The following is a 25,523-nucleotide window of genomic DNA, read 5'->3' as shown; positions in this document are numbered from 1 at the left end:
GAAGACGAGCACCTGTAAGCCCAAGAGAGAGGCCTTCAAAAGAAACTAACCCTGCCGACACCTTGATCTCAGACTTCTAAGCCTCCAGAACCGGAAATAAATTTCTGTTAAGTCATCCAGTCTGTGGTATCTTGTTATGGAAGCCCTAGCGAATTAATACATACATCCTTATGAAACAAATTTGGGCCACTTCACAAATTTAATTACCAGCCTAGCCCTAAGGCATTTGAAAATACACTATGTTTTAAATTCATTCTTTCATTCAACATTTGAGCACCTACTACGCCCTGAACACTGCACATTTATTGATCCAAGCCCAGTATCTTATAAACCAATTTTATTCTCTTGTTATTTAACAACCCACTTCTGATTTCTTCCAACCATTTTCTGCTGGGAAGCTTTATGTGGCATTTGGTTGTCTGCTGCTGATTCTCCTGATTAATGGAAAATGGTCTTTGTCACGAATCTGTCACGAACGGTATCAGAAATCCTAGTTCTCAACTCCGGCTAGACATCAGAATCATCCGGGATGTTTTTAAAATACCTACACCTGGATCAGTCCCTTCCTCCATTCTGATTTAGTTGGTATATTTGTGAGGAGCTCTGCCAGGACGTGTATATTTCTTTAAGCTTCCCAGATAATTCTGATGTGCAACCAAGACAGCATTGTTATTCTAGTTTGAAAGGTCCTTGAAGGTCACCTCCTTTGCTACTCAAAGTACAGTTCGCAACCTGCCAGCACCGGCATCACCTGGAAGTGTGTTAGAACTGCAGAATCTCAGGTTCCACCCTGGACTACTGCATCAAAATTCATATTTTAACAGGATTCCCCACAAAATTCAGAGGTACTCTAAAATTTGAGAAACACTGGATTTCCACTAGAATTACCTGGAAAGCTTGTTAAAAACAAGACTGCCTGCCCAGAACCACAGAATCGCGATCTCTGGTATGGGCTTGGGAATCAGAATTTTATATATCGTTAATGCAGCTTGTCACACGTGGGCCTGAGGCTTAGGAATCACTCACGTATGCCATAGTATACATCCCCTCAACTACCCGGCCTCTGCTTAACCTTCCAATTCTTTTTCAAAGATAAAAAAATATAACAGAGATACAGGCTTTTATTTTTTCCATCACGCATGCAAACTTACAACTATTTAAACTGTTTCAGAACAAAGAAATAATTGCATTATTACCAGGGTGTCAATTACCAAGTAAGACAACCAGTTACTGATTACTGTTGGGAGGTTATTATCACAGAACACAGCAACAGTTTCCAAATTACACTTTCAAGCCCAGAGTTATATTACGAGACCAGGACAAGCTGGTAATTCTAATAGTCACACAAGTCTCCATCTTACACAGGAAAAAAGACTGATGCTCTGGTGAAAGATCTCAAGTAAGCACCTTATCAAAGACTGATAAGTCTTTATCAACGAACAGTCTCTCTTTCCTTTTGCGGATGCAGGGAAAAGGCAGCATCCCCTTCATCTCTTTTTGCGACTTCTTGTTAATTCCGAAGACTTTCATTCTAAGGCCCACCTCTGGAACTTCATTAGTTAACACGAAAAGCAAAAAACAGACCTGATGTGATAATGATAGTGCACCCCACCACTATCACCACCAACACAGAGTCCCAATCTCCCAAAGCAGTCCTGGTTGAAATGGCACAGGATCTTGGACTTTTGATAAACAATACAGGCAGGGAGAGGGAGACACAGATGAAACCAGGTTGATCATAACTGATAACTGATGTAGCTAGGCGATGGGCACACGGGGTCCAGAGACCATCCTCTCCACTTCTGTGCATGTCTGAAAATGTCCATAACAAAGAAGAAGAAGCTCAAAAAAAAAAAAAAAAAAAAAAAGGCAGACCTGTACAGTTCTATTTTCCCATTAAGCAAAAAATGAGGAAAGTGGTTAGATTTACTTAGAGACAAAATAAGCAGCACATACATTAATCTTCCACATACACAAGGTCACACCTAGAACAAAAGAGAAAGCATCCAAAGTAACATTATTCTGTTTTTGTTTGTTTCTATGATTTATAAAATCCACTAATGATGAGAGAGAGACTGGACAAAACTTTGGGCATACCCTCACCTAGGCATCGCATTTGCCCACAGCCCTTTAATTCTCCCGTCCCCACCCTGGGGAAGGTCCCTCCCCATCCGCTCCAACACTGAGAGGCAGGCGTGTTCTCCCTGAGGCTCCTCAAGCCATTTCTATCTGCTCTTCCAGGCCCGCTCCACACCAGACTCATTCCCACTCTGTGTTTTTGCCCCAACTCCCCTGCCCAAAACACCCTCTCGACAGCTCTGAGTCAAGACCTCCCTAGCCCCTGGAGAACTCAGAACAAGGTCTTCCATAAGGAAAGGGCTGCTGGTGGGTGGAGGGCAAGTGTAGACACAGTCCTACTTTCCCACCCTCAGGGATAAGGGGGAAAGAGGGCACAGGTGAGCCTGGGCAGGGAGGGCCCAGATCAGCTTTTACACCCACAGGAAATGAGCCTTGGAGATTCAGAACAGGTTCTGCCCACCCCCATCCCCATGCCCCAGGAGACAGCCTTGGGATCCCCCACCCTATAAACCAAAGCCTACTTCTACGGGTATTTGAGGGTAGAAGCCAAGAGAGCAAAGGACTGCTAAGGGTGGGAAAGCTGGGGAATGAGGTTCCAGAGGGCGAGAGGCTACCACAGAGGAAGAAACAGCAGGAGGCACCTGGGTCTTAAGGGACAGAGGAAAAGGTCGGAACAGGAGTAACCCTGGTTCACAACACTGCTGCCTGGGGGGTTATCATTCTAGCAGATACACAGCCATGAAAAGAGTTTTCAACATCAGAATTATAGCGTGAACCCAGGAGTCGGGAGCAGGGTCTGAAGCCAGACCCACTTGGCCTTCTGGCTTCCTCTACCCTCTTCCAGCCCAGTGTGTGCGTGTGTACAGCAAGTCCCCAGCTATCTCGCTACCTGTATGTAGAAAACCCTGGTTTTAGAATTGTTTTGTTTTCTTTCTGAGATGCGGTACTACTGAAACAAAAAAAAAAAAAAAAAGGAAGGGAGGGAGGAGTGGTAGACAGGACAGGGAGAGAGGGAAGGGAGAGAGGGAGGGAAGGAAGAGTGAGGAAGGAGGTGTGGAGGTGTGAGATGAAGTAGCCACAGGCCCACAGATCAGAAATACCTCTTCCCCAGCAACCCCACTATAGCACTCTGGTCACGTGTGAGGAAGGGATGAGGGGAGTTGATAATCAAGATACCTAGATTATAGGTGAGTCTAGTCCCCACCCTCACCTGGAGCCACAGCTTGATGACAGTGAACACATGTCCATACATACCAGCCCGCCCATCAGTCCGGCAGCCAGGAGGGTTGCTGGAAGGCTGGGGAGGGTAGGTGTGTGTCTCAAACACCGGCAGGGGGCCTGGGTCCACAAGCAGTTCTTGAGGTCCTTGTTGACCAGGAAGCCAACTGGGGCCGATAGCAACCTAGACAAAACTCAATGGCCTCATAGTGACGGGTCATGGTGCAGACCCTGACGAAGGTTCACCAGGAGAAGGGCCCAGAGGCAGGAAGAGATGCATGATGGTACAGAACACACGGCATACTGCTTCTCACCCTTAACCTCATCTGTGTCCAGGAGGACAGCATGGGCCCCTGGCCAAAGCCAGAGATCTTGTAGATGGCACCTTGGCTGGTGACCCCAGAGCCACGGAACAATCAGTTTTGGCTGATGGCCAATACCATGTGCACAAGCTTCATTTTGCAGTGGCAACAGAAAAGCTTGCCATAGATGGCATGCATGGTCACATGAACCAGCCCAGCAAGTCATGGGCCCTGAAGTAGCAGAGCTTAAGGATGCACTGGTCCTCTTGTTGGATGACTCATGAGTGTCCACGTTAAAGACAGGTGGGAAAGGCCAGAGCCAAGAACAGGGTCCAGGCAACGTAGATAAAGGCAGCACACATCTGAATCATGTGTGTTTAACATATAAACAGTAGGGGTGAGATCACGTAACATGTGACACTAACGTAAAAAAGCAAGAATGCCATGGGGAGGCAAAAGAACATAAACACCATATTCTTGTAACTGAAGTCCAAAGGGAACACAGTGCACAGAGGTCAACATGAAGAGAAGGCAGACAGCCAAACACATGTGGTCAGCTGGGCACGGGTCCAGCAGGAGGTAGTAGGGAGACTTGTGCAGAATCAGTTGGAATTGTTTACCCCAGGCTCTGGGGTGTCCACTGGCTGCCTTGCTGGACATGGCCTGCCCTCCTTTCCTTTCTCTGCTCGGGCCCCTTCACTCATAAGGTAGTACTGCAGGGGATTGGGCCACAACTCCTCGTTGATTATCTCCACAATCTTGTCAGACTCAATGGAGCTGTGGTTTGAAAACCACCCAAAGAAGCTCCGGGTGTCATCTGGGTTCCCCTGGCTTAGGGACTGAAGATCGTGCCCTGGGAGCCACTGGATTGGAGTAGAACGAGACACCACCTGACCGGAAGGACCACACCCATATTCCTTGATGAGCACCTTATTTTGGAAATAGGGGTTGCGCCCAAAGTAGAACTTGATCTTGTAGCCCAATCTGGCGAGGCCAAGCTCTTCCACCTCCAAGCTGTTCAAGTAGCTGAGTGCCTCTTTATCTTGGTTGTTCAGAAAGGATGAGAGTTGGGGGTGGTTCTGAAAAGCCTGCCCCCAGAAGCCCGGGATATTCTGGATGAGGAGGTTCCTGCGCTCTAAGTGGTGCAGTCGCAACTGCCCAAACTTGCGGGAGAGCCGCAGGTAGGCCCTGTCCGCCTGGGCGTTCATGGTCTCCAACTTCAGCTGGACGTTCTCCAGTGTATCCATGCTGCCATCTGTTGCCGGGGGCCCTGACCCTGCATCCTTCTCCACCTTCTTTTCCTCTACCACTGGAACGGAGGCAGACTCCCCAGTGGTCCCTTTCTTCGGTTTCCCAACAGCTACGGCCGGAGACGCCCTCCCCACTGCGCTACAGGTAACTGGGGCCTTCTTCCCAGCAGGGCAGCGTCGATTTCCAACGCGAGGGACATTTTTCGGCCTTCCCATGGGCCCCACGGTTCCCACGAAGACAGTGTCTGTCGGCAGGCGCTCCGAGAGGGTTGTGGCATTCCCCGGGCCGGGCCTGGCTGCGGCCTGCCCGCTATCCCCCTCAGCCCGGGCCCGGAGCGCGAGGCCGCAGTCCAGGGGGAGCCGGCAGGCACCCTCTTCCCCGGGCCGGCGGGGCGGCGCGGGCTCAGCGGTTTCAGCGGTTTCCAGGCCACCCCAACCCGCGCCAGCCTGCACCTGTGCCTCCTGGGTCTCCTCCCCGAGCCTCTGGCACTGTGGAGGGTCCGGGTCGCGCGAGGCGTCGTCAGGAGTAGCGCGGACTCGGCCTTTGGCGCGGCCTTTGCCACGGTTTTTGGCGCGGCTGGACTTTTTACCCCTACTTCGGCCGCTCATGATGGTAACGGACTCAACTTCAAACGCACGCTCCGGCCTGCGGCCCCTGGCGCCAGCTCGCTGTCCCTACCGAAAGGCCCTCTCCATGGCAACCGTCTACGTCACGACTGCACGACGGTACCGTAGCGCGAGGACTGGATGCGCCCGGTGATTGGCTCCAGTGCCGCAGCTGCGCACCAGCCGACCCTCACAGACGCCCCCACCCCCATCTCACCCCAGCTCGCTCTCACTGTTGAAGAGGGCAGTCCTTTCGTTTAGTTTCTTCTCGTTGGTCTCAGTTGTGCCGTCGCGGTCCTCTTATACAAGACACCCTCAAGACAGCCATCATGTCAGTTCCCCTACCATATACTTTCTAAGCTAAATATCTAAAGTTCCTTCAGTTATCTTCTGTGACATCTATCACGATGAAACTGCTCCTGGTCTCTATGTCTCATCTTTGAAAGCCTTTGCTGAGGGATTTGCCCAGGTACCTTAACTCCAGGGACTTTAAAGGTAGGTACCGTAATGCCAGGCCACAAAGCAATGTGATACGTGGTGGGATGTTAGTACTAACTACTTAAAAAAAAAAAAATAGCAACTGCTATTTTATGAGTATCATTATGTGTCAGGCACTTTACTGTGTGCTTTATATGCATTTTCTCAATATGTTAAGGAGGTATTGTTATCATTCTCATTTTCCAGATGAGAAAACTGTGGCTCAGAGATGCCGAGGAACATTCCTGAGGTAACGCAATAAGGCATGGAAGCACAATTCTAACCCAATTCAGACTCATAACCTTTATTTTATATTCACAGGTGTCTAATCCTTCCAGACCTGCTCAGCTGTAAATTACTGCGTTAGTGCTTAAGAAGGCCAGCCTTGCCTGTTAAACCAGCATCAGCCGAGCACCTCTTCATCCTGGGACCATGACCTGAGTCCTCTAGCTGCCTCAGGCCTAATTTACAGAGCTGGGCTATCACTCAAGGTATAGGGCCAGGAGTGAAGGATACAAGTCAGAATTCCTATAACTGGAGTAACATGGGAATGTGGTCAGAGAATTATTTAATTATCATTCAAGGAGTGGAGCAGGGCTTCCCAGGTTAAAGTTCAGAAGCAGACCCTCCATAGTGGCAGTGAGGAGGCCCTAGAAACTTCTTAGAGACTGCAAAGAAACAGCCAGACAACCTATTTCGTGTTCACAAGAGAGCCCTGGACCATGCTTTTACTAGCTAGGTGAAAGGACCATGAAATAGTGAAGCCAGTGACAAGGTTATGACCAGTATGAAAGTTTTCAGGTTGTCTCTTTAAGTTCAAAGGGAACAAGAAGGCCCTTGCAACCAGCTAACGGAGAGGTAAGCCCCAGCGTCTCTGGGTTCTCAATACCTCTTACACTCATTACTCTCTTGCACTCTCTTGTGGTTGTGGCCCGGCAGCCTGGCATCACTTGGAAGCTTGTTAAAAGTGCAGAATTTCAGGCCTACCCCAGACCAGCTAAATCAGAATTTGACTTTTAACAAGATCTCAGTTGGTTTGTATCCGCATTAAAGTTGAAGTATAGGAGACAAGGAAAAAGAGGAATTGATTGATACAGTCGGGCCTTACTTTAAACCAGCCCGATACAAACGACTCTAACTTTCCCAAAGATTCTACAATAGCTTGCAAGGCTCTCCGTGATCTGCCAAGTTCCCTCCCTGCCACTACCCAACTTACCTCTCTGACCTCATCCTCTTGTCTCTCCCACCCCCTTCCAACTACACTGGCCTACTTACTGTTCTTCAAAATTCTAGGTAGGCTCCTGCCTCAGGGTCTTTGCACTGGCTCTTCCTTCTGCCTTAAATGCTCTTCCCCTAGATATGGTTTACCACCTTGGCTGGCTCCCTTCACACTTTGCTCAAATGTAACCTTCTCAATGACCATCCTATTTAAAATTGCCACCCAGCTCCATCCTTCTAACTCTGCACTAACTTTTTTTATTCCTTAGCACTTGTCACCTCCTAACATGCTACCAATTATTTATTATGTGTATTATTTAACTGTCGCTCCTCACTAGAGTGTCAGCTCCATGAGGGCAGGGATCTTTGTTTTGTTCACTTGTGACTACAACAGTGTCTGATACGTGAAAAGCACTCAGTAAGTGAAATAACCAATCAAAGGAGAATTTTTTAGAAATGAGTTTATAAATTGATTCTGATTCTGAAATCAGAATACCCCTCTTTTCCCCACAGAAGCAATTTTATAGACGAAGGTTGTATACTCAAATCAATGCATGGAAACCTATCAAACTCATAATTTAGCTAAAAAATCATCTTTTGATATGGGCACCATTCAGGGACAATCTTAGGTAAAAAATCTAGAGTGACACATTTAAAAATTAAATTAGGGGAATTCATATTTGACTTAAAAGGGATTAAGCCAAGGGTTACCTTAAACTCTTGTTGAGGGCCCTTTCATCATCACTTCTTCCCAAGGTCTTCCATGATCACTCCAGACCACAGTAAGCAGCCCTGTCCTTGATCTTACAGAGAAGCTGTTAACTATGATATATTCATTTAGCAATCAGAAATGCAGTTTTTGTGCCAGTCCTTGTACAGAATTACCTCTTAAGCCAGATAACCACAGTCTGGAATTCTCTGTAATCTCAGGGGGAAAAAAATTAGCTGAAGCAGCCACTATCCCTCTGTAAACTGCAGAAATTGATAGATTGGCCCACTTCTCAGAGCACTAACAGTCGGACCAAGCTCTGTTGTCCAGAGCCTTAATCCAGCATCAGCATCTCTGTCATGTAACGCTCAGCCATGGCTAAACCACTGCAGGATTAACGTAGGCTGGCCGCTGCAAACAGTGTTTAGCGTACAACCTGCTTGAGCCTGTTTTCATCATGTCAAAGAGACAAGCAGCAGGTAAAGGGAAACAAATGTGAGACTAACACCTTATATAAAGATACTCCTCTTCTCCTTGAGAAGCTGGCCTGTGCTACTGAACTGAACTGTTGGTTTTCTTCCGAGGTATTGATATTTAATTTATATGAGACTATATCTTGGGTTCCCAGTTAGATAGTAGACTGTATAAGGGTAGAGACTGTGTCTCTTTCTTTTATCCCTCAAAGCACCTAGCGTGGCCCTTGCACATACTAGTAATTATAACCAAAGTTCACATTTATTTTGTACTTTATACAGTACCATGTTCTAATTCACTGAATCCCTACAACCATGCCATGGGTAATATAATTATACATACACATACGTGTACATGCACATTCATATATAGATAAACTAATACCTATATATATCAATTAGTCATGAATCATTTTCTATGGGGTGTATATGTGGCATGATGATACTAAACAGAAGTGAGTTTCATTTCAACAGTCCAGGTTGAGAATAAAGCATCTTCGTTTGCATTGCATTTGTCATAAGCATTCTATGACTATTATGAAGGAAATACAAATTTACTCTCATGAACTCAGAAATCTGGAAGCAATTTGGCCTTTTCCCAAAAATTAGGCATTAAATCCACAGTAATGTAAGCATTTTAATTGATTCTTTTAAATAGTTGATCATTAGCAAATATTTATTAAAAGCTCATAAAAACACTTTTCAAAATATTAGAATAACTAGTCGTCACTTCTGTTCTCTGAAAATTGTACTTCCTCCATTCCTTTTAAGGTCTGATTTCCTCCAGTCATAGAAATTAACAGGCTGGGGAAAGACATTCCAGTCATCCAACCTATTGCACAGCCAAGAGAACAATGTTCCCCACCGTCTCCCTGCCGAAGGGCTTTAAGATCCCAGATGACATTTTTTAGCCACAAAGGTTTTCTCTTCCCCCAAGGAGATAGTTTGAGTCTGTTAGATCAAACAGTGAGTATTGCTTACTATAAGACATTTTGCCAACTAACCCTCCCAGATTTGGAGGATCATAGCAAAGGAGTGGCATAGGGGATATTTTTCAAAGCCAAGGAGGGAGAGAAAAATCTGCCTCTTAATGGTAAATTTCAAAAACTATTTGAATTTAACATCTTGAATAATGTGCCTAGCTTCTTCCCAGTTCCCACTCACAGCCAGACCAAAATTTTACAGCACCACCTAAGTTATTCAGTTCATGTCGTATAAGTAGCTGTAAAATATTTTTAAATATTGACAGGTGTATTCTTCCTTCCTGGCATTTTCTTTTTACCCTACAACATTTTCACCATAAAAATTAGACCTTTAGGCTAAGGCTTTTGTTCTAGAGAAGGGAAAATACTGAAGAACCCAGCAAGAGCAGAATTTAGCAACTCAGATTCTTCACTTTGAATTTCAATATAGGTTCTTGAGAGGGGAAGATACAATAGCATTGAAAGAGAAAAAAAAATTTTAGCTCTGCAAGAGCAAACCTGGGAGCTTTAAGAGCATAGAGTTTATAATATAAACCACAAAGGAAGAAAAACATGTGATGATATACAAGCCAGATCTCCACCACACAAAGAGGAGACTAAAACCTTTCCTGAGCTGGGGTTGAAGAGCTTGGGGAAATTTTAGAGAGTACACTGTTGGTGCAGGATCTATAGAAAGGAATTCTCACAGTTACCCCTCCAGGGGTCAGACCTCTTAGAGAGCTAGTAGAGTCCATCCTCCCTGGAAAGACAGAAATCTGAGAGTAGGGAGGACTAGTTCCCAACTTGAAAACTGGAACTCAGACAAGAAATCCTCTTAGAGGGCTTCGTTCCATCACAAGGATAAGTATTGCCAAAGGAAGGTCTTTGAATTTTAAGTGTTTTAAGTGATAAGTTACCTAGTTACTTGAATTACCATGTTTAAGTTCATCTGAACTTTATAAATTGCTGCAACTATGAAAATTCATACCCATTACAATAACATTACCTAGACCAGACCCAATATCTAATGGGTTTAAGCCATGCAATACCAAAGGCAAAGAAACTTAAGGGACGGGTGACTTCAAAACTCTTTAGAAGATAAATGGCATTGATAATTTTAGAAAATAACAGAGGGTATTAAAAAGAAGCCTCATAAAACATGGTTATGATTGCAAAAATCAAAAAATTTATGAAACTCCAAGCACCAAATATGAACATTTTCACTACAATTTAGGGGGGGACCCTAAAGCAAAAGTAAGTGCTGTCCGAGAAAGTCTTCCATTGACTGGTTATGTGCTGAACTTAGAACCATGGGTGTACCCCATTTATTGCAGTTATTACTTTTAATATGTAACTTAGTAATTTACCATACACTTGAATTCCACCTCTGGTTGGGTTACATATGCAAGTCTTTGTCTCCAACCAGATCAGAAGCTTTATGATTCACAAAGGCCGATCTTGCCTTCTATGTAAGCTGCACAGTGCCTTCTCTGAATTACCCCACAGTCATCCCCCAGTTTCCACACAGCCCTCATCAATTTCCAAAACAAAAATAAGCTGTCCTCAGTCAACGCCTCTACATGTCATCTAGTGCAAAGAACAGTAGGTGCAAGGTCTCTCTCTTCCCTACCATCTCTTTTCATGCCACTCAGGAATGTTTTGTTCATATTATACCCATAAGTTTATTATCTTTACTGTTCCCTTTCCTGTATTTACACACACACTTTTTTATTGAAGTATAGTTGATTTACAGTGTTGATGTTTGTATATATGTATGTTCTTTTTCAGATTCTTTTCTATTATAGGTTATTATGAGATATTGAATATAGTTCCCAGTGCTATACAATAGGTCCTTGTTGTTTCTCTATTTTATATATAGTGGTGTGTATCTGTTAATCCCAAACTCCTAATTTATCTCCCCCTCCCACTATCCCTTTGGTAACCATTCTGTTTTGTAAATAAGCTCATTTGTTTCATTTTTTTAGATTCCACATATAAGTGATATCATAGGCTATTTGTCTTCCTCTGTCTGACTTACGTCACTTAGTATGATAATCTCTTGGTCCGTCCATGTTGCTGCAAATGGCATTATTTCATTCTCTTTTATGGCTGAGTAATATTCTCTTGTATATATATATCACATCTTCTTTATCCATTAATCTGTCGATGGACATTTAGGTTGTTTCCATGTCTTGACTATTATAAATAGTGCTGCTGTGAACATTGGGGTGCATGTATCTTTTCAAATTAAAGTTTTCATCTTTGCCGGATAGCTGTCCAGGAGTGGGCAGCTCTATTTTTAGTTTTTTAAGGAATCTCCATACTTTTCTCCATAGTGGTTGCACCAATTTACATTCCCACCAACATGTACACACACACTCTTAACATCCTTGTGCCTTCTCTTTTTTTCCCAACAACACATTAATAGTACAGAAATATTCTACAGAAAGAAGTAAAGTTGGTAGATTTTCACTTGGAAGATTAATTGGGAAGAAAAGATCTCAACAGGACTAGGATATGAAACTTGGGATATCCCAGGAAAAAAAGTCATTAAGAAAGGACAACATGGAAAACAGAAACTGGAATCACCCTCATTTCATATAATCTAAGATCCCGCATGGGTTACACAGGGTCCTGAGATTGAGGAAGGCCAGGATCTTCATGGAGGATGACCAGTACCTGCAGGGAGTTGGGGTCTTAGGATGGGGGTGGGGAAGTGAATCCTCTTATATCACCCAGCACATCTCACACACCAGCCAGGTAGCTATAGGGATGAGAAGACCCCCCCCTCCCCTTATCAAACAAGCCATCAGTTTTCATGAAGCTAGGAATTTTCATCAAAGACATGGGGAAAATGAACAAAGAATGTTACACTGAATTTTAAATTAATAGGCAAGCACTCTGCAGTTAAAATGTTCAAATATATGTTGCAACCAACTAGCACCCATAAGCATGAGGTTTCATTGTTCCATTTCCTTTTACCTGGACTAATTTAACTGAAGATACTCCTTGTCTTCTAGAATGCCTACTTTGGTTATTCAGTCTGTGTTTGTGTAATATCTGACGGCAATAAGATACTTTAAAAAGCACTCAAAATTAATAGTCAAGAAAAAGAGTAAAAGAAAATAAAGAACTTGAAACTTAAGAAAAAAAAACAATGAAATACAGTCACCCCTCAGTATCATGGGGGATTGGTTTCATGATGTCACCTTGAACAAGAAAATCCAAAGAAGCTTGGGTCAGTCCCATATATAAAATGGTGTAGTATTTGCATATAACCTAGGCATGTCCTCCCATATACTTTAAATCATCTCCAGATTACTTATAATATCTAATACAAGTAAATGCTATGTAAATAGTTGCTGGTGTGCAACAAATTCAAGTTTGCTTTTGAAACTTTCTGGAATTTTTTTTAATACTTTCCCTCTGAGGTTGGTTGAATCCACAGATGCAGAACCTGCAGATAATGAAGGGTCAGCTGTCCCCAAATGCATCCCAATCCGTTGTGTCTCCTACACTTGCTAGAAGCTGGGCACAGATTTGATTCTGACCTTTTATCTACCAGTGTAAAGAGAGAAATCAGATGTGGTGTAACGTTCATAATGTTTGTAATATTAAAAAACAAACAACAAAAAAAAACAGGTTCTCAGAGAAAATGCATTGATTCTCAATGCTGAATCCAGAGAGGAATATCAGGATTCAAAGTCCCAGTAATATCCTGACACTGAGTCCAGCACCGTGGTACCTGTAGCACCGCCTTATAGGCTGGTGAGCAGCCAGACAAAGAGCCATGTTGTAAATGCAGTTCCGTGGCGGTTCAGGTCCAGAGCTAGAAGGCTTAATCCAAGGAGACAGTTTGTAGAATTTTGAGGAGAAAGCTGGGTGTGTGTCTTGAAGTCAGCCTCTGCAGTATGGCCTCCTCGGCTGATGGTGTGCCTGGAGCCTGGATACGGCCTGGAGCCTGGATACGGCCTGGTAGGCATCACATGAAGAGCGGGCTGGTGAATTTCATTCTGCTCCTTGCTACCAAATGGGTCCAGACCTTTCCTGAGAGCCATGCCCTCCTCTCCCATTCCTTCATCTTTTTTTCTGTCTCCCCTCACTTTCTTTTCTTTCCTTCCCCCGTACACTGATGTGTTTAGAGAAACCACTCCAGCTGCTTCAAAAACTATTTTCCCGCTCCAGGCCCTCCCCCATCCACACGCAGACTAAGCCGAGTCCCTGTGAAATTAAGCCATGTTTCCCTCTCAGAGTGGCTCTGTACCTCAGTGTCTCCACACTGTCAGAGGTGTCGATTGGGGTCAGGGTTCAGGTACAGGACCAGGCACGTGGTATAGGTGAGTGAAGCAGGCCCAGTGAAAGCCTTTAGGGAGTTGAAGAGGGAGTTATGCCCCATCTCAGGCTGGCAACTGCCACTCCACTCCAGCTGATTGTAGCCATGGAGAAATCTATTTTTATGTGAAATTTCTCACTTTAAAAGTCCTGTGAGAGCCAAACAAGACAATTCTGCTTGTAGGCTCTAATTTGCTACCCCTGTTCTACATCCTTGTTTTTTTTAAAAAAAAAAAAAAAACAACTCAGTTTTTAAGTGAAATCATGAAGGAATGTATGGAAATTATTTGAATTCCTCCAAAGAAGAGCAGTTTTTGTGGTTGTCCCTCGAGAAGAGCCTGTGAACGTAAAGAAAGGTAATATGATCAAGCTGGACTCCACCTTACGTTGTTAGGGCAAGTGAGGAACTGACAGCAACTGGGAGACAGCTTTACTCAAGGTGAGCCCAAGTAAGGGATTATATTTTTGTCAAGATTTTTATCCTTTTTCATTTTAAACTGCACAGATGATGACCATTATTTTTAACTGGTTTTATTTTTTCATACATTAAGACTCTGTGCTACCTCTGATTTCTTAACATGTGTAACTTAGACTCCAAAACTATTTTCATCTCGCTACAATATGAAGGCTTTGCAAGATCAACTCATAGACACATCCATACTGCTCTCTGCACCCAGCAGCCACATCTGGACAGCTCTACTGAACAACTAATGCAATTCTGACACAAGTGGTAGATTTGAGTGACTAACGCTGCCTCTCTGTTGTTTTTTTCCTCCCCTTCTTAATCAATACCCGTATAATTGATCAGGTAGGCCATATGGCCCCTCTGATTCCCACATTAAGACAATTAGGACACCAGCCAGGTCATTGCTCAAGCTGGCATTCTTCATAACTAAGACAAGAAAACCTAACTCTTTGTCTTCCTCAGAAAAAGCCAACTCCATCTGCTCTTGGGTATGATTCAGTACGAATTCATATAATATCTAGCTAAAAAGGAGTACAGCCACATTTAGAAAAAATATTGCCTACAAGTGAATTGTATGCCAGTAAGTTTCACCCTGCAGAATCCAGACTGAAACGTGATAGTAAAAATCTAATGTGATAGTAAAACTCTAACTCAAGAAGAGTGAGTATACAGTGTAGACTAAGATTTTACACACACTCTGAGAGAGAGCTGCCAGTCACTGGAGAGTAGGTAGACTCTCCTACTCTAGGACCGAGTGTCAGAGAGGAAGAGTTAGGAGACTGGGGGGGATTCTCACAGCTATGAGCTCTAAAATGATAGAGGTGGGGGAGGACTTAGAAATGCAAGGCCAAGTATAAGGAAAGATAAAAGGTCTATTTTCTGGCATCAGGATTTATAGAGGGAACCGCTCCCACACTGCAACCCTCTTTTTATAAGAGAAAATAACAAGCTAAACAGCATGTCATAGCTGAGATTTCTGGAAAGTCAGCCATTCTCAGCATCATGGAATCTGTGAATCGGGAGCCAATGGGAAGCAAAACAAGTAGCAGTTTCAACATAGAATTATTATTTTATTTAGAACAGAAAGAGAAAATTTACTAAATGTATTTACTAAACATAGGCTAAACATATGACCTATTGGCCAGGAGATTTATGCTTCCCTACGTGATGTGTTCTCTTAACTCCAGCCCCCAACCCCCAAGCAGGAGCAGTGGAGGAAGCAAGAACCACCGCAGCAGGGTTAGTCCTGGAAATGACATTGTGCACCAACAGACTTCTTGCAGAAGGTTTCCAAGCATAAGAGAGACCCCTTAAGTACCTGGGCGGCCCACCTACTACTGAAACAAGACGAAAGTGCCTCTGGGAAGGAGATGACAAATATTTCTCTTGTCCTCTTGTCTTCCATCACTCAAACCAATTAAAAAGTAAAACAAAAGTACCTAAAAAGAGGCCAACAACAGCAATCAATTCCCCCAGTTTTTAATCAAACAGGATTTCAGCAACCAATGATGTTAAAAAAAATTTCTACCATATGCCTCATGTGTTACTCTAGTAAATGATTTCTTTCCTCATCAAGAAAGTTTATATGACATTCTCTTGACAATGAAAGAATTTATTTCTTAGAACAAAACTCTGGAAAAAGTCATGTTAAGAATCATGCTGGCATAAGTCAGGTGTATCTAAGGGCCTGGCCTTCTGGCCTAAATTTTATCATTCAGTCACGACTGGAAAATATTCCAAACCACCCCCCCTAAAACTGCACACAGTTAACAAAGAAACATGTCATTTAAAGATTAAAATAGAAAATTCCTTTTATGATTTTGAGATTGTGTACATGGGATGGGATAGGATGGGATCTTGTGGGATGGGGGAGGGAGTTAGCAGGAAAGGGCACCCACAGGCAGTAGCTCACTTATGACTCAGCATGTGTTAGGGTCTAAAGAAATCCTACCCAGATCTTTATGATTTTGAACTCAGATAAATGAGGCTACCTGTTGGCAAGAAGCAGCAATGCTGAAATAAGAGAAAGAGGCCTGAATTCATTTCCTATTGCTTCTGTAACAAATTACCACAAATTTAGTGGCTTAATGCAACATGAATTATTTTCCAGTGCTGGAGGTCAAAAATTCAAAATGGCCACAACGGGACTGAAATCCAGGTGTTGGCATGATTGTGTTCCTGACAGAGGTTCTAGAGGAGAATCCATTCCGATGTTTCTCCATCTTCTAGAGGCTGTCTGTGTTCCATGGCTCTTCCAGACAGCAGTTGTATCACTCCCACCTCTGCCTCTGTCCTCACATCTCCAGCCCGCCAGCCTCCCTCTTTCACTTATAAGGCCCCTCCTGGTTACAATAGCCCTACCTGACTTACCCAGGATAAATTCCCATATCAAACTCCTTAACTTAATCGTATTTGCAAAGTCCCTTATGCCGTGTTCGCTAACATATTGACAGGTTCTGAGGATTAGAATTTGGGGGCCATTATGCTTCCTAACATAGGGCCATAAGTATTGAGTATTGTTTTTAAAAGTTAAGTGTTAGAAGGCTTACGATCAGTTGTCCTGCTTTATAATTGTTCATCTCTTTCATATACACCCATCATTTTATTTCTGTGCCCTAAATCTAGTTTATTATAATAATAACAATAGGTAACATTTATTGTTTTCTAAGTACCAGGTACTGTGCTAAGGAACTTTCATTTTCATATTTACTGCTCACAACAACCCAGTGAGATAAGTGCCATTATCATCCCCATTTCGTGGATGATAAAATTGAGGCTTAGAGAGGTTAAGTAATTTGTCTAAGATTAAACAGCTGAAATTCAAGGCAAGGTCTGTCTGGCTCCTAACCCATAAGAAACAGCTCAACTAGATTGAGGCTTGTAACAGAAAGGCGTATTTTTTTTTCTGTAAGCTTTATTTATTTATTTATTTATTTTATGGCTGCATTGGGTCTCTGTTGCTGCATGCGGGCTTTCTCTAGATACGGTGAGCAGGGGTTACTCTTTGTTGCAGTACACGGGCTTCGCATTGCAGTGGTTTCTCTTATTGTGGAGCATGGGCTATAGGTGTGCAGGCTTTTGTAGTTGTGGCACGCGGGCTCAGTAGTTGTGGCACATGGGCTTAGTTGCTCCACGACCTGTGGGATCTTCCCCGACCGGGGCTCGAACCCGTGTCCCCTGCACTGGCAGGCAGATTTTTAACCACTGCACCACCAGGGAAGTCCGAAAGGTGTATTTCTTTCTCATGCTCCATACCCATTACAGGTCTGTCTTGGGTCTGCTGCATATTCACATCTTCATTATTCTGAGACCGAAGATGCAAAAGCAGCCCGATCTGGGATATTGCCCTTCCCGGATATTGCCCTTGGTCAGAAGAGAGGAAAGAGAGAGATGGTGGTAGAACCTCCCATAGGCTTTTAGAGTGTTATCGTGAGGTGACATAATCACTTCTGCTCACATTTCATTGGCTAAAGCAAATCAGTGGCTCAGCCGAACATCCATGTAACCAGGAGGTTTAATCTATTGCCAAGTAGCACAGCAAATATTTGGAAAGAATTATACAGTCTATAACAGCTTTAAGTATGGTACTGTCCCACTCATTGAAGATGAGAGGAAAAGCAATAGTTTATCCACAGTCACGATGATGTGGGACCTCCCTTGGTGGCACAGCACTGGTCTCTCAGCCAGCTGGACTGCTGGGTCTATGTGAGCAATCACCTGTATGGAGGGAAATTCTCAGATACTGAAATTTTTCTTCATCCATGAGCCCAAAGTGCCTAATGCTCCATCATTAGAGAGAGAATTGTGCCACCTGAGGATAGCTGTGTGGTACTAGGAGTTATGAACTGTTCTCCAAGGGAACTTTCTCCCAACTGGTGGAATCTAGATGGATGCAGGCCTCCCTCAAAGTATCAGGTGAGAAAGAGTGTGGGTCTCCAAAGGTCCTCTCTAGTCCAAAGACTTCCTAGGATTCTAATCCAGGTGGAGAAGAATACTCTTCTCTGAGGACAGTTCTTAGGACCCAAGGATTAGGAGTGATGGTTGCTTCTTGTGCAGTGGCCCTCAAACTGTGCTCCAAGGAGCCCTTGAGGTTCTATAAAATTGTCTCAGAAATGGCCAGACAGAGGGACACACACCCAGACACATCCTTGCCCTCATTCCTGGAGCTTGCCACACAGACTAGGGCTAGGATAAAAAATGTGGCTTTCATAATGAGGCTAGAGGTGGATGGAGAGAGAGAAGAGTTCCTTTTGATAAAACAATTCACAGAAAATCTGCGAAGCGAGGCTCCATCTTAGTAGTCTGGAAGATTCGTCTGCCCAGTATTTGTTTCACCCAAGGTTATCAATGTTCTGCCCCACCCCTACTCCGTGTGGCCCATTCAGAGAGGCTGGGACTGCACGGCTGCCCATGTGGAGGACATTAAGGACACAGGGCCAGGGGAGGAGCAAAGAAGGGAGTGTCAAAGGGGAAGGTTGGTTCCCCATGCCACCGAGGAGGGTGGCCCTGGGGCTGAGCCCACGGCTCTCAAGGCACAGAAGTGCGCATGCTGGATGGTGCACCTCGATGCCCCACCTCCCTCGGAACTCCGTGGGGTCCAGCATGCCCAGGGATGGCTGTCAGTGAGGCCACTTAGCAAAACGCTGTTAGGACCACTTCATCTCATGGTAGTATTGAGCGCACACACAGAAAAGGCTTCCACTTAAGATTTACTTTGAATTTTTAAAACAAAAGCTTAAAAACCCCACAATTTAACTCAGTCTTCTCACTTCATGGGAAAGGAAATAGGAACTCAGATGAAAAGGCTTGTCCAAGATCAGAGAGAGATCCAGTAGAAAGCCAGAACCAGAACCAGGATTTTTGGCTCCCAATTCAGTGTTGCTTCCAGGCAGCCCTAAATTCCTCAAATCCTGGGTGCGCATCTTTGGTGCTCACAGCCCTGTCACTTAGGGGCGATGACCATTTGCTTTAACTGGGTAACCTCACTTCCAATTCACTGATGGAGGAGAATGAGTATTTGGGTTTTGCAGCAAAGCCCCTGCTTCAAAAGGAACCAAACCTTATTCTTGTAGTGTTACTGGGTTCCTCTAAAAGCCACGGCATGGGAGTGTGAGCTTCTGGCTCCCCCTGGGTCCCCACTGCCCCCCACATCCCTTCCCCCGGCCTTCTCACGCTCCATGGAAACGCCACCCTGACTTGTCGGGATGCTGCAGCCTGCGAGCTGGCTGCCAGTTGGAGTTTTCTCAAGTTTGCCACGTTGCAGTGACAGGACTGTGTCGAGGCCCAGATGCTTCGGCAGAAATAAATAGCACATCTGGGACCTGGAAGGGGTCCAGCTGCATATGATAGAAAAAACTGGTGTGGAAACAGAGCCAAGTGATACACAGCTGGAAACCGTTAAGTTAGGAGCGAGGTAGGGAAGCAGTTGAAGTAGAGAGAGGAAGAAAGAAATGGAAAGGCGGGGGGGGGGGGGGGGAGATCAAACCAGCGATGACCGTTGTCTGAAGGCTCTGAATTATAATTGCTGAGAAACAGACCTGTGGTTTACACACAGCTGAATTAAGAGCATTCCTACAAAATGATAGTTTATAATCATTGACCTCAAAGCAGAGAGACCGAGCAGGGGAACTTGACTCCTGGATGTCTGGTTGCCTTGGATGTGTCGGTTTGGTCACCTCCTAGCTATTTGCATCTATAAATGGCCTCGTGGTGAGCAGCGTGAAGGAGTTCAGACCTGCATCGATGAGCACCCCAGGGCTCCCTTCCCAAGGTCATCGGCATTTGGGAAGCTCAATGAGTTCCCAGACTCCAGGGCAGCCTCAGTTGAACATGCCTGTCGCGAACGCACAGAGGATTAAAGCGGAGGCTGGGGTGGGGGTGGAGGGACAGTGACATCACCGTCTCCCAGCCCAGAGGCCCCAGCAGATGAGTCAACGAGATGAATCAGCGATGGCTGCAGAGGGAGCTGCACACCCACAGCCCCACCAGAGACTAAAAGCTACCATGGTATCACCAAGCAGAGGAGAGGAGGTTTGAGTATGGGGAAAATTAGGACACAAAGAAGAGACAGGAACACAATCCATTCCTCTCTTAATGGAAATCAAATGCATGGATTACCTTCTTAATGATGGCTTGATTTAATCTCCTAGATTAAAAATACCCCAAATGAAGCCATCGTCAAGAGGTGCCAGAATGCAGGCTTTCTAAGCAAAGCACAGTATCGCAGGGCAAAGCTTTTCTAGATCCTTCCAGACCCTCCCACTTCATCCTTGTCTTGTAGCAGGCGATAGCAGGTAAATCCCACCATCCTAGAGAGGATCCGAGGCTCCTTCCAACTTACTTGGTGCTGAACATTGATGGCCATAAGATGCAAGCTTGTCGTCTTTTAAGGAAAGCAGATGACTAAACAAAATGGACCCTACGACAACTCTTACACTTGGTTTGGTTGAGATTCCAGGTTTTCTGCATTCACAGGGAATCCGAAAGGATAAATGACTTTCTTTGGGTCTTGGTTGGCAAAGTTTCTAATTGGCAACGATTGCACTTTGGAGAATTCTCAAAATGATTGAACCACAACAGAAAGACTAATCTTGGAAGCTAATTCTTAGTTTGTAGGTTCCCAGCATTCCAGTGAAGGGAGGAAACCAGTCAACCTTCACAATATCATTTATAGTGATTCTGAAAGCTCATAATAACACATATTTAGGGAATATGGTTGGAAGTTGGTATGATTCAGTTATGGATCTACGCATTATTTAAAAACCTTTGTTCATTCATCCAAGAAATATTTACTGAGCACTTTCTAAGAACCAGGCATTATGCTGGAAGCTGGAGGTAAGTTGCTGAATGAGACACAGCCCCTCTTCTCAGGGAGCTTATAGTCGGGCAGCCAGAGTTCCTACAACCACTGTGACTGTGAAAACACAGCTGTTCATTGTATTTAAAATTAACTTCTTAGCGCATCAGTCAATTCTAAAGAGAAAAGAAGTCTGCACAGCACTGGAAGTATCCCATGCCTCAAAATAAAAATAGGATTGTATTTAGAAAAATCTTAATTTTGTGGTATTCCAAGAAACAGAAACTGCATAAAGGGAGGTAAGCCAGAATTCTTTCTATAGCCTGGTAATTAATTTGCAGCTTAAAATCTCCTACAAGAGACTCTAAACCAAAGTACTATTTTGGGGAAGGAGACGAATTCGGGAGTTGATGGAAGGCATGTTTCCTAAAGCATCTCATAATTCAAAGTCCACACAATTCAAAAGCAATCCTGACCAGGGATAGATCGTTTGGAGGACTTGGGGGCGTGAGTGCTATTTACCAGCTGAAATGGCATGGCCATGTGGCAACAGCAGAAACACTATTTACAATTTGTCCTGCTGCTGGTTTGAAATTGTATCATTCTTGGCTCATTTTTCGGTTTAGTTTGGCAGCCCTCCAGATTTTTCTCCATCCTGTTCCCCCCAGGAAGTCAATCTGTACGGACTACAGCCATGAGTCTCCTTGCCCTCTGGCTTCCAGGCAGGTCCCACCAGTGGGCAGCACCCACTGAAATCAGGGTGATGGAGGAGGGAGGTTAGGGTATCTACTCCCAGAACCCTCTGCCAGGCCACAGAAGATCAACTGTGTCCCTTTACCAAAGCCCCCAGCTCCTGTCAGGTGACCCTCTCCACCCAGCTACCCCCGGAAGGGGTTCAGTAATTGCTTATTCGCCTCGTGCCTTCAGGTCAGGAGGGAAGATTTGTACTGTTGCTTGCGGTTTCCCTACACCCTGCCCACGCCTTTGTCAATAGCTCTTTAATCCAGTTTAAGTGTGCCATCTATTTGCTGCCGGGACCATGGCAAATCAAGGGGATTTATATTATCTCAAATGTTGTACCTAAAGGGAGGCTTTATTATTATTTTCATATTACATGATTTCAAATTTGCTTGGTTCAAACTTGCATGAAAAAGCAATAAATTTCAAAAGATCCACAGGGCCATCTGCATCAGTAACAGTGTTGAAAACCAAAGTTTACGACAACCTGCCTTAGATCTCCCTCTGTAGCTTAACCTACTATCCTTTATGACTTTGGGGACCTTCCTCTTCTGCTTTATTTGTAGCTTCAATGGTAGACATTAGGTCATCCAACAATTCCTTCTGACCTAGCTTCATTAATTTCTAGGCAAGAAGACGAAAAGACTTTACCGGCAATGCATTAAGGCAATCACCCCTCTGTCTTTCCAGTCACTGGAATTCCATTCCCAGGCAACGATAATCTCTGAAATATTCAGAAGCACACATGCGACATCTCTTCTTCCACTGCAGCAATGCATGGGGGTGGAATTTTATTTGGCTTCATTTTTTCATAATTTCAGCCCCTTTTGTTGGGTCACTGATTCAGTGGTAGACAATTCGGCTTCCACTGCAGCTCAGAGAAGCCAAAGCAGACAGTTTGGCTGTGGGGAAAATGGGTGTCTGTCACCAAGAACCATGACACATCTGCTGATTTATGGACACGACCCATCGTTTCATTTGCCACCTCCATCTGGAACTCCCCATCCATCCATTCATTCTTACTCATTGGTGCCATTTCCACTTCATCACTTTCAAGGAAACGCTTTCCGGAAGCATTGTGGGAAAGGGCAGTCAACAATTTCCTGAGATTCATGTCCGAGGAATATGGATTTAAATGAAAAGGCAGGGATGGACAGTGACTGCCCTTGTAACGGGCAGACCGTGTAGTACGCACACTGACAGCACTGACTTTAGAATCAGATCTGAATTTTAATCCTAGTTTCACCTCCTATTAGCTAAGTAACATGGGTTAGTTGCTTAACCTTTCCAATTCTTACTTTTTTTCTCTGTTAACTGTGGATATTATTAATACTTCAATGGCTGTTGTGGAAATTAAATGAAGAAGTATCAGTAAAGCTCTTAGCACATTGTATGGCACATGGAGCGCTCACTAAATGAGGGTTTTCATCCGGGAGCCCCTTGGTGGTTTTCTGCTGCTCCATGAAGCCCTTCAAATTCAACACACACTCCCCCTTCCACTGCCTAACTACTAACACGTAGAAACAGAATTTCTCCCCTTGTTGGTATGTCTAGATTTGCCAATCACAGGGGTTACATCTTCCTGTCCCACAATGATCTCAGACGTATAAACCCACCATTACGGAAAAGGGCAGTGTCATAGGCACACAAGGTTTTGCCCTTTTCAAAGCACTGCTTTTGGGGGTGGGTGGGTGTGAAAGGTTAGGCTGAGCTGGGCTTCTCTGATGCCTCTCTGAATGATGGAAAGCCAGAAAAACACCATTCAACCCATAAAACTATCTAGCTACTAACCCTTCCTACCTACCTACAACTCCTCTATTGGAATCATGTTTATTATTTACCCCTTGTCTCCCCAAAAGCTATGATATTTAAATTTAATTCTTTAGATGAATGGATATCATTGAAGAATTTTAAGCAAAGAGTGTTTAGACTTAGATCTTCCAAGAGCATTCTGGGAGCACTTAGATCTTCCAAGAGCGTTCTGGGAGCCGCATAAAGGATGGGGAGGAGGGGCCATAACTAGCTCAGTGCTTCTGGAATGTTTCAGTGTGTCTGGTGATCTTGTGAAAATGCAATTTTTTTTTTTTTTTTGTACGCGGGCCTCTCACTGTTGTGGCCTCTCCTGCTGCGGAGCACAGGCTCCGGACGCGCAGGCTCAGCGGCCATGGCTCACGGGCCCAGCCACTCCGTGGCATGTGGGATCCTCCCGGACCGGGGCACGAACCCATGTCCCCTGCATCGGCAGGCTGGTGGTCCACGGCCGTACTTTGAGTACCAAGAAGCCAGACCATTTAGTCCAACCTCTGATAGTCCAAGTTTGATAAAGGATAGCGCCCACACCGTGTACAGAGCTGTATCTTGCTCTGTACAGCTCCTAGCATTGGGTGCAGTATAATTATCATGTTTAATAAGTGCTTTCTGACAATGCTGATGTTGATCGATGACAATGAAAAATAAAATGAAATTGAATTATTGAAAATGTGTCCCAAAGATTTCCAAATGCCGGGTTTTTGTTTGAGAGTGAAGGAAAACAACCCAAGGTTTACCAGTCTTAGTTTAGGTTTTGCTTTCCACCAATTTCAGGCTGTTTCTAAGGGACCACCAAATCAATTTTTTTCAAATGAATGTTTTTAGTTTCATGAAATAATGGGTTTTTTACTTTGATGAAATGAAAAAATACTTCTCACCATGGTTCTATAATATTGGGTTGACCAAAAAGTTTCTTCAGGCTTTTCTGTAAGATGTTATGGAAAAACCCGAACAAACTTCTTGGCCAGCCCAATAATATTAACAGATCAATCCAATGCCCCTTGTAAAGAAGGACTGAGTGTCAGAATGGTAAAAATCCCTTTTGTCAGTCACCTCTTCTCTCCCTGGTTTGTTGTGAAAACAAAGCCATTGGGACTGCATCCCCCGTTCTGTCACTCACACATCCCCATCTCCACGTCACTCAATCCACAAGCAGTTTGCTCATCCAGGCAAAGAATGACTGCTCTACCTCTTGGAGGAGACCTACATCCTCATAGATCAGAGGTTCTCAGTGAGGTTCCTGGACCAGAAACATCAACGTCACCTAGGGACTCGGTAGAAATGCAGGTTCTCAGGCAAAACCCCAGACCTCCTCAGATTCTGGGGGTGACCCAGTGATCTGTGTTTCAGCAAGCCCTTCAGGTGATCAAGTTGAGAACCGCTGTCCTGCATTTGGGTTTTCAGGTGAAGGCACTTCAGCTGAGTGACCCTCCTGATTATTTTCCCTACCTTTTGGAGAGGATCTGTGTCTAACTGGTGAGTCTAGGAGAAGGAGTTGAGTGTTTGGGGTCAGACACTGCTGGAATCTCTGATTCTGATCTTCCTTCCCACAGAGGATGCACTCTGCCAGGGGGCAGGAACTGGGGGTGCGGAATCTTCTCATTCTTCCTACCCATAAACAATGACTGTGATGGCCTTTGAGGCTGAACTTGATCTGACCTTGCAAGAGCCCTTCATGCCTGAGCAGGCATGGCTGTGACATAAATTTCATTCTAGGAAAAATAGAACGTTTTAGACCTAGTTAAAACTAATCCTAAAATTGGCTGTAGCATATGTGCTTTTTATGCATTGGATTTGGGAAATTTTTTTCTACTTGGATTATGTCTCTTCAACATTTCTAGAGGCCAGGTGTTTAAACTACAAAGGCAGCTAAGTTCTTCCTGGCTGCAGAGCGCCAGTGTGAGTTTCATGCCGGACCTTAATCTAGATCAACTACTCAATGTTCTGTTCCTTTCTGCATTGTTAGGAACTGCATTCAGGGACAAGGAAGAGAAGTGTGGAAGTAGGGGGATGATCCACAGACTCAAGTCACCCCCAACCACCAGACCTCAAGTTTATCCTGTATTTGTTCATTATGTAAATTCTGGC

At 44.4% G+C, this 25,523-nt stretch overlaps 1 protein-coding gene across 2 annotated transcripts; it reads right to left on the bottom strand.

The window, feature by feature from the left end:
• Positions 1–1,103: 1,103 nt before the first annotated feature.
• Positions 1,104–5,538, bottom strand: TSPYL5 (TSPY like 5). Of its 2 annotated transcripts, none has more exons than XM_029223271.1 (2): positions 3,290–5,538; positions 1,104–1,985 (listed from the first exon to the last, which is right to left on the bottom strand). In XM_029223271.1, the coding sequence occupies exon 1, from the start codon at positions 5,456–5,458 to the stop codon at positions 4,202–4,204; it is 1,257 nt and encodes a 418-aa protein (XP_029079104.1). In that variant the 5' UTR covers positions 5,459–5,538; the 3' UTR covers positions 1,104–1,985; positions 3,290–4,201. The 2 variants fall into 2 exon arrangements, with proteins under 2 accessions (XP_029079104.1, XP_029079103.1); XM_029223270.1 differs by having other exon boundaries at positions 3,334–5,538.
• Between the last annotated feature and the right edge of the window lie 19,985 nt (positions 5,539–25,523).

Source organism: Monodon monoceros, unplaced genomic scaffold (assembly GCF_005190385.1).
Source record: "Monodon monoceros isolate NGI ecotype Baffin Bay Population unplaced genomic scaffold, NGI_Narwhal_1 Super_Scaffold_14, whole genome shotgun sequence".
Lineage (NCBI taxonomy): Eukaryota > Metazoa > Chordata > Mammalia > Artiodactyla > Monodontidae > Monodon > Monodon monoceros.
The sequence above is the reverse complement of the archived record's forward strand: the minus strand, read 5'-3'. Positions and strand labels throughout refer to the sequence as shown.